This window comes from Carcharhinus amblyrhynchos, chromosome 33 (genome assembly GCF_965287045.1).
Source record: "Carcharhinus amblyrhynchos chromosome 33, sCarAmb.v2.hapA, whole genome shotgun sequence".
NCBI classification, from domain to species: domain Eukaryota; kingdom Metazoa; phylum Chordata; class Chondrichthyes; order Carcharhiniformes; family Carcharhinidae; genus Carcharhinus; species Carcharhinus amblyrhynchos.
Window position 1 is genome coordinate 2,718,142 of NC_137356.1, and position 9,458 is coordinate 2,727,599.

Consider the following 9,458-nt stretch of genomic DNA (forward strand, 5'->3'; position numbering starts at 1 on the left):
AGTGTGGTGGTGGTATCACTCTTTGAATTGAATTGAAGTTAAATGAATAATCTGGAATCGTCAAGCTTGTCTCAGTGATGGTGACGATGATAACTGTCATCGACCGTTGTCAAAATCCATCTGGTTCACTAATGTCCTTTAGGGAAGGAAATCTGCCGTCCAACATGCGAGTTCAGGCCCACAGTAATGGCAGAAGGAGGCCATTCAGCCCATCGATTCTGCATCAACCACAATCCCACTGATGCCCTTTTCCCAAAACCCCAAATATTTACCCTGCTAATCTATCTGACACCAAGGGGCAATTTAGCACGGCCAACCAAGCTAACCCGCACATCTTTGGACTGTGGGGGGTAATCAGAGCACCCAGCGGAAACCCATGCAGACACGGGGAGAACATGCAAACTCCACACAGTCAGTGATCCGAGGCCAGAATTGAACCCGGGACCCTGATACTGTGAAGCAGTGGTGCTAACCACTGTGCCACCCCCAATGTGACTTACTCTTAAGTGCCTCTGAAATGGCTGAACAAGCCACTCTGTTCAAGGGTAATTAGGTGTGGGAACAAACGCTGACCTCGCCAGCGATGCACAAATCCCATGAAATGGCTTTCAAAAATTGGCAGTGGTGGTGCTGCAAGTATTCCATTGGTAAGAGAAGCTCCAATTAAATGTAATGAAAAGACAGGTCCTCACTTTAAACATGGATGATGGAAACACTGGGCCGAGATTCCCAGCTGCTGTTTTTCAGATTTGACATTAAACCGAGGTCCTGTCTGCTGGCTAGGAAAGATCCCATCCAAACAGGGAAATGCAGGGGACTTCTCCCCAATGCCTTGGCCAGTGTCTCTCCCTTAACTCTCATCACTAACACAACCACTGTCTGGTCACTTATCACACTGCTGTTTGTGGGAGCTTGCTGTGTACAAATTGGTTGCTGTAATTTCCAAATTACAAAAGTGACGACATTCCTAAAAGTACTTCCCTGGTTGAAAAGTGCTTTGGGATATAGCGAGGTTGTGAAAGGTTCTCTGATTCCTTCCAAGTTTCCTTGAAACCTAACAGCACTGTTACCATGGCAGAGTGAAAAGCCTCTCATTCTCACCAGAAATCCTTGTCCGTTTTAGATATTAAAGACCAGGATGGGCCTAGGAAGGACTGGCCAGTACACGGGAATCTTTGATTGCGCTCAGAAAATGTACAGGAGAGAAGGCCCACGGGCTTTTTTCAAAGGCTACATCCCAAATGTAATTGGCATCATTCCTTATGCTGGGATCGACCTTGCCATCTATGAGGTAAGTCCAAAAAAGAAGAAATGGTGTGACTTTTGTGAAAGTTCCATGAATATTCCAGCAGCACAAGGGTATAGAATCGGAAGCTTGATTGAACGTGAGTCTGGGAACAGTACTGCCCACAGTGTGATGTACAGGAACACATGAACACGTGAGTCTAGAGGGCAGTTTTGCACTGGACAGAGATGTATGTACAAGCGTAGAGACAACCATCCAACATGATGGAAACGGTGGGATTCGAACCCACGGCCCCCAAAAGATGCTTGAACGGGCTAAAAGAAAAATGTTTCAAAGTAAGCGGCAGTCAGAATTGCTGTTTAAAAAGGATAATTCCCAAGCAAACCACACGATGGTGCCAGTGAGGCAGAGAACATTCTGGAAATTTTAAAAATAAATATTTTTGAAAATCCTAACACATTGCATACAAACAATGAACCTGAGGAGGAAATTCAAGGGCTGATGAGAACACTGGAATATCTCTCACGGGAAGGAGAACACTTGAAAGAGGACTTGAAACACCAAAACATTCACTCCTCTAAACAAATGCAGCAAAGTGCATCTTTGGTTTTGTTTAGTTTTAGTTCCTTTTTTAGTTTATTTATTCGTATCACAAGTAGGCTTACATTAACACTGCAATGAAATTACTGTGAAAATCTCCTCGTCACTGCACTCCAGCACCTGTTCGGGTACACTGAGGGAGAATTTAGCATGGCCAACGCACCCTAACCAGCATGTCTTTCAGGCTGTGCAAGGAAACCGGAGCACCCAGAGGAAACCCACACAGACACAGGGAGAATGTGCAACTCCATACAGACAGTGACCCAAACTGGGAATCAAACCCAGGCTCTGTGAGGCAGCATTGCTAACCACTGTGCCACCGTGCTGCCCAATTAAAACTGATGAACTTCGAAATCAAAATTCTCCAGGATACTCTTGTGGAAGAAGCTTTAGATTGGCTAGGAGGGAGTTAAAGAGTGAGTTAAGAAGAGCTGAAAGAGGACACGAGAAGACTTTGGCTGATAGGATTAAGGAGAATCCTAAGGCGTTCTATAGATATGTTAAGAACAGAAGATTGGTTAGGGCAAGATTAGGGCCAGTTAGAGACAGCAGAGGGAAGTTATGTGTGGAACCGGAAGAGATTGGTGAGGGATTGAACCAATATTTCTCTTCGGTGTTCACGCAGGGAGACATAAATGTAGCTGTGGAGAACACTGGGTTACAGGGTTGTAAACTGGATAGTATTGCAGTTGATAAGGAGGATGTGCTGGATATTCTTGAGGGTTTGAAAATAAATAAGTTCCCTGGGCCGGACGGGATTTACCCTAGGATTCTCTGGGAGGCAAGAGAGGCGATTGCAGAGCCTCTGGCTCTGATCTTCAGGTCGTCGTTGGTCACAGGTATAGTCATGATGTGGGTATGCCGGCGTTGGACTGGCGTAAACACAGTAAAAAGTCTGACAACACCAGGTTTTAGTCCAACCTATTTATTTGATAATATTCTCACAAGCTTTCGAGGGGACAGCCTCTTCGTCACCTGACGAAGAGGCTGTCCCCTCGAAAGCTTGTGAGAATATTATCAAATAAATAGGTTGGACTAAAACCTGGTGTTGTCAGACTTTTTACACAGGTATAGTGCCAGAGGATTGGAGGATAGCGAATGTTGTCCTATTGTTTAAGAAGGGGAACAGAGACTTCCCCGGGAATTATAGACCGGTGAGTCTTACTTCTGTTGTGGGCAAAGTTTTAGAAAAAATTATTAGGGATAGGATTTATAGTTATTTAGAGAATAATGAATTGATTGGAGATAGTCAGCACGGTTTTGTGAAGGGTAGGTCGTGCCTTACTAACCTTATTGAATTTTTTGAGGAAGTGACCAAAGAGGTGGATGGGGGTAAGGCAGTTGACGTGGTATATATGGACTTTAGTAAGGTGTTTGATAAGGTTCACCATGGAAGGCTTCTGCAGAAAATGCAGATGTATGGGATTGGGGGTGATTTAGTTAATTGGATCAGGAATTGGCTAGCAGACAGGAGACAGAGGTTGGTGGTTGGTGGAAAGTATTCGTCATGGAGTTCGGTTACAAGTGGTGTGCCTCGGATCTGTTTTGGGGCCACTGCTGTTTGTAATTTTTATACATGATCTGGACGAGGGTATAGTTGGGTGGATCAGTAAATTTGCTGATGACACCAAAGTCGGAGGAGTGGTAGATAGTGAAGAGGGGTGTCATAGTTTACAGAGAGACTTGGACAAGTTGCAGAGCTGGGCTGAGAGGTGGCAGATGGAGTTTAATGCAGAAAAGTGTAAGGTAATTCACTTTGGTGGGAATAACAGATGTGTAGAGTATAGGGCTAACGGTAGGACTCTGAATAGTGTTGATGAACAGAGGGATCTAGGTGTATGTGTACATAGATCCCTGAAAGTTGGGAATCAAGTAGATAAGGTAGTTAGGAAGGCATATGGTGTCTTGGTGTTTATTGGTAGGGGGATTGAATTTTGGAGCCGCAGGGTCATGTTGCAACTGTACAAAACTCTGGTGCGTCCGCACTTGGAGTATTGTGTGCAGTTCTGGTCCCCACATTATAGGAAGGATGTGGAGGCATTGGAGAGGGTGCAGAGGAGGTTTACCAGGATGTTGCCTGGTATGGAGGGAAGGTCCTATGAGGAGAGACTGAAGGATTTGGGGTTGTTTTTGTTAGAAAGAAGGCGGCTAAGAGGGGACCTTATTGAAACATATAAGATGATTAGAGGTTTAGATAGGGTGGACAGTGATAGCCTTTTTCCTTGGATGGAGAAAGCTGGCACGAGGGGGCATAGCTTTAAATTAAGGTGTGGTAGATATAGGACGGATGTCAGGGGTAGGTTCTTTACCCAGAGGGTGGTGAGGGATTGGAATGCCCTGCCTGCTGCAGTTGTAGATGCGCCTAGTTTGGGGGCGTTTAAGAGATCCGTGGATAGGTTTATGGATGGAAAGGGATTGGTTTAGGTTAGAAGGTCATTGCTTTTTTTTTAATTGGTCGGCGCAACATCGTGGGCCAAAGGGCCTGTTCTGCGCTGTAATGTTCTATGTTCTAAGTCTGGTGCAGGAGAAAGAATTTCTGGTGCATCGGAACAGTTGCTCAAATGCAAAATAAACAACCAAAACTGATGAAATTCTTGGACTTCAATCCAATCTGAACAACTTTGCAGGATGAAATGTATGTTGCGGAAAATCGGACTCTGAAAACAGAAAAGGAAAATTCTACGACAGGTTGAAGATCTATCAAATGAACTGGAAGTCTTGGGGGCCAGGGATGAAAGATTCTGCAAGTAACTGGATCGCAAGATGAAGTTGTTAAACTTTTAAAAGAAATCAAAAGGGAAAATGCTGGAAAATCTCAGTAGGTCTGGCAGCATCTGTAAGGAGAAACAAGAGCTTCCACAGATTCCCCCATCCGCAATAATTTGCTTTTATCCAGTTTTAAACTTTTCTAAGAGTTCAGCAGCTAAGTTTGAAACAAAGACAACTGAACTTAGCAGTTCTGATCTGAATGGAAAGATTCATAAACACGAAAAACTGGAAAATAAAACTCATCAAGGAAGTGGGAATGGAGGTTCCATTTTTGGAAAGTAAACACCAACGTGCCTCATGGTGACCCAGACATCCATTCACAAGTCTAACAGTAGCAGGGAAGAAGCTGTTCTTGACCAACCCACTCAAGAACAGTTCCTCCTTCCCTGCTGCTGTCAGACTTTTGAATGGACCTACCTCGCATTAAGTTGATTTTTCTCTACACCCTAGCTATGACTGGAACACTACATTTCTGTGAATGGTATGCTTTGGATAGCGCGTAAGAAACAATACTTTTCATTGTATATTGATACACGTGACAATAATAATTCAAATCAAATTAAAAATCAGGACAAACACAGAATGCACACTGCAGATGAGCTGAGAGTTCATTTTCCCCGCAGGGAACACGGAAAACCAATGACTACCCACAACACCAGATCAGGAGTTGAGAAGGAGCTCTTCAATTCCAAAGAACAAAATGGAAAATAATTAAGACCAACCAACTAAACACCAGAATGACCACGTTCAAAACAACCTCTGATTCAACAAGGTTTACCCAGTACAAGAGTCCATCATTTTTCCAACTGTTCTAAAGACAACATCTGACCATCCAAACCATCTGAACCTGGAAACAAAGAGACTTGGTAGTAGAAGTGATGGAAATTTGTTGGGTAAACAGGAATATATTGTCAATATGTTGGATAAAGACTTGGGGAAGGTGTGGTAAAGGATCTGATGTAGAAAGAGTTAACGTGAGATTGGATACAGCACCCATCCACAGTCTGAAGTTAAGAAGCACTTGAACGAAGTCTAAGGAGCAGTCTTGTGCTGGGCAGAGATGTGTGTAGGAGCAAGCATGGAGTCACCTCCTAGATAAGGATTTTACACTATGGCTGTGTAACAGTTATGAGTAATTAATAAACATTTACTGTTAAACGATATGAGATGCAGTAACTGTTGGTGAGACCTATGAAAATACACACATCTGACGCCAGTTCCACCAGCCAGCATGTATTACCTTCTGATTAGAGGTGTACATTAGCTACTTGGTGAGCTCATGCCCACTGCTGTTCCGATGCACCGGAAATTCTTTCTCCTGCACCAGACCTCTTCCAGTGTTTCCTGGAGAATTTTGATGTTCGAAGTTCATCAGTTTTAATTGGGTCATTAACCAGATGCTTCCCTGCTCTGATTATACAATCACGCAGGAGGCCATTCGGCCTATTCTGACTATGCCAACCCTTTGAAAGAGCTTTCCAATTCGCCCCATTCTCCTCTTTCCCTCATCACCGTGTAATTTTTCCTTTCCAATTTCCCTTTGAAAGTTGATATTGAAACTGCTTCATTTGCCCTTTCAGGAAATGTATTCCAGCACATCATAACTCATTGGATCAAATCATTCTCCTGTGTAACTGCTGTCACCTTGTTAAAGCATTGACAGAGACCCATCTCCCCAAGGGAGATTAGCATTGCTCCCAACTCATTGACTTCCTGAGGACGGAGACCCATGCTTGAATTGTTTTTTATTCATTCATGGGACATGGAAGGGTTACTGGCTGGCCAGCATTTATTGCCCATCCCGAGGTGCCCTTGAGAAGGTGGTGGTGAGCCAGTGACTTGAATTTGCATATTCATGGAAGTGCAGGAGAGTTTGTGTGCGCAGGCATGTGCATATATGTGTGTGTATGCTTTATACACTGGGAGATTCTGGACCAGACTGGATTATGCAGTATCTTGTTATTGACTAGCCCACAGAATTCCCTCACTTTGCTGTTTTTCCATCTTTTTTTGTCATGTGACAGATTTTTCTGTATTGCTTCCACCATGGTAACACACACAGGGCACCAGCTGAAAATATGCATGCTAATTTTGGAAAAGCTACACTTCAAATGTAGGGAAAGGTGTTCCAGTGTAGAATCACGGAATAGAATCCCTACAGTGCAGAAGGAGGTCATTTGGCCCATCAAGTCTGCACCAACAACAATCCCACATAGATGCTATCTCTGTCATTCTATCTATTTACCTCACTAATCCCTCTAACCTACGCTCCCTGGACATTAAGGGACAATTTTGTATGGTCAATGCACCTAATCCGTATATCTGTGGACTGTGAGAGGAAACCAGAGCATCCTGAGTAAACCCACGCAGACACAGGGAGTGTGTGCAAACTCCACACAGACAGTGACCCAAACTCGAATCGAAACGGGTCCCTAGCAGTGCTAACCACTGTGTGATAGATCAGGGGACAGACATTACATTTCACAAGCAGTCTCTAATCCAGGCTTGTTCGCAGTCCTTCCCCTGTCCTGTGCGCCACTTCCTACTTATGACTTTTTTTTCTCCTTCAATGATAGACAGTGAAGAACCGCTATTTACAAAGATATGGCCGGAATGGCACTGACCCTGGAGTCTTTATCCTTCTTGGCTGTGGCACCATCTCCAGTACTTGTGGTCAACTGGCAAGCTACCCATTGGCACTGGTCCGGACCAGGATGCAAGCACAAGGTGAGAGGGACAGGTCTTCCACAGTCTCAGCCTGGGAGGGGAGGTGGGGAGTGGGGTGTAGTCAGAAACAGGGGCTAGAGCTTGTAAACTCTCTTGAAGCACTGAGCTGAGAAATGCCATCAGGAGCGACCTGGCAAAGTTCCAAGAGAACGAGAAGTAAATAATCTCACTTTCCTCTCCTACACCTGCTGAAGGACAGCAGTGGCCGTATCCTGGAAGCAGGAGTCAGGAACAGGGAGTGGGAGCAGAGCAGAGAGTCTGTAGCGGGGGACAACTCCAAACTTCAGGAAGCTGGTACCTGCTGTGAGCTCTGAATAGATGCAATTCTACCTGAATGTCTCCTCAAAGTAACTAGTTGCCAAGATCCTTAACCAGTAAATCATTCTCATCTTTGCCATTTCCTTTTCTCTGTGCTTTTTGCAAGGAAGAAAACTCCAGAGAGTGGGAGCAAAGAGCCAACTCGAAATAGGGGGTGGGAGTGCCCTGGCAGCATGATCTGGAAGCGGGGACTGGGAACACCTTGTGAGGAATGATTGGGAATGTCCTGGGATTAGGGACTGGGGGGATGTCCTGGGATTAGGGACTGGGGGATGTCCTGGAGTCAGGGATTGGGAGTGTCCTGGGATCATGGACTGGGAGTGTCCTGGGATCATGGACTGGGAGTGTCCTGGGATCATGGACTGGGAGTGTCCTGGGATCATGGACTGGGAGTGTCCTGGGATCATGGACTGGGAGTGTCCTGGGATCAGGGACTGGGAGTGTCCTGGGATCAGGGACTGGGAGTGTCCTGGGATCAGGGACTGGGAGTGTCCTGGGATCAGGGACTGGGGGATCTCCTGGAATCAGGGATTGGGAATGCTCTGGGAGCCTGGATTGGGAGCAGAGTGTGCAGGATTTACTGTAATACACATAAAGGTGGCAGTTACAAACCTCTGCTTGTGTGTATCTTCCTTTTGCAGCTGTCATCAAAAATGAGCCCCAGTTGAGCATGATTGAGCAGTTTGCCAGGATCGTACAAGGAGAGGGTTTGTTTGGCCTGTACCGAGGAATTACCCCAAACTTCATGAAGGTGATACCTGCTGTGAGCATCAGCTATGTTGTCTACGAGTATATGAAATTCTTCTTGGGTGTCACATCAAAATAACCGAGTGCTGTGAACGACTCTCATCTTTGTCCTTTTCTTTCCTTTGTGTTCTCTGCAAGCAAGAAAAAATAGCATGTCAGCAAAGCTGAAGAAGAATGTCCCCCTTGACCCTCAACGGTCTCCTCCAGTCTTAATTTCTTTTCTCGATCTTTTGACCATACAATTCTCCAGTCACCTGCACCCTCCCCTCTCTCCTGGGGAAGCTGCCTCCCGTTACAGAACTTCCCCCAGTCAGGTCAGGGAGATGGTCTTCACCCCGATGAGGATCCCTGTTTAGGGTCTCGGACCAGATTCCCCGTTCGGCCCTCGTTGGAGGGGTGCTTTGCAACAGGACACACTGAGTCACTGGACATCCATCCTGGCTGAGGTAGAACCAGCTCATCCGGGTAATTTGGTGCTGCTTCAGGAATTCTTCAAAATACAACTGGTTAATCATGCTGCGTGTTGCCAAGATGGCTGGGTAACCTGGTAATGCATGAAATATTTACTGCTGAATGTGATGTCGGAACACTGTATGTACATAGTCATAGTTTTAATTAGTTAATAAACGCACTGCTCTTTACTGAAGTTGAGATATGAATTGTCCAGTTGATGTAAAGCTCTGGCTGGAATTCCACAATCATAAACCTTGTCACTATCCTATCCAGGATCACAGCTTCCATCATCAGATTCACAACAACAAGTTGTATTTATACAGCACTTTGAACGTCAGACAGCTAATATCATACAAAATGCAACACAAGTCACACAAGATGTTACTGTGTTTAAGTAGCAGTGGTTAGTACTGTTGCCTCCTAGCTCCAGAGACCCGGGTTCAAATCCAGCCTTGGGTGACAGTCTCCCCATGTCTCACCTGGTTCCTCCAGGTGTTCCCGTTTCCTCCAAGTCCAAAGATGTCCAGCGGGTTAGGTGGATTGATCGTGGTAAATTGTCCTGAGTGTCCAAAGATGTGCAGGTTCAGTGGATTAGCCA

General features: G+C 45.3%; 1 protein-coding gene across 1 annotated transcript in view; it reads left to right on the top strand.

Moving 5' to 3' along the window:
• Positions 1–9,053, top strand: part of LOC145361137 (mitochondrial adenyl nucleotide antiporter SLC25A24-like) — a 31,260-nt gene extending 22,207 nt beyond the window's left edge. Inside the window, exons 8-10 of the mRNA XM_080216765.1 lie at positions 1,124–1,291; positions 7,192–7,342; positions 8,302–9,053. Coding sequence (XP_080072891.1) covers positions 1,124–1,291; positions 7,192–7,342; positions 8,302–8,486 — 504 coding nt within the window. The 3' untranslated portion in view covers positions 8,487–9,053. The remainder of the gene's footprint in view (positions 1–1,123; positions 1,292–7,191; positions 7,343–8,301) is intronic.
• The last annotated feature ends 405 nt before the right edge of the window (positions 9,054–9,458 follow it).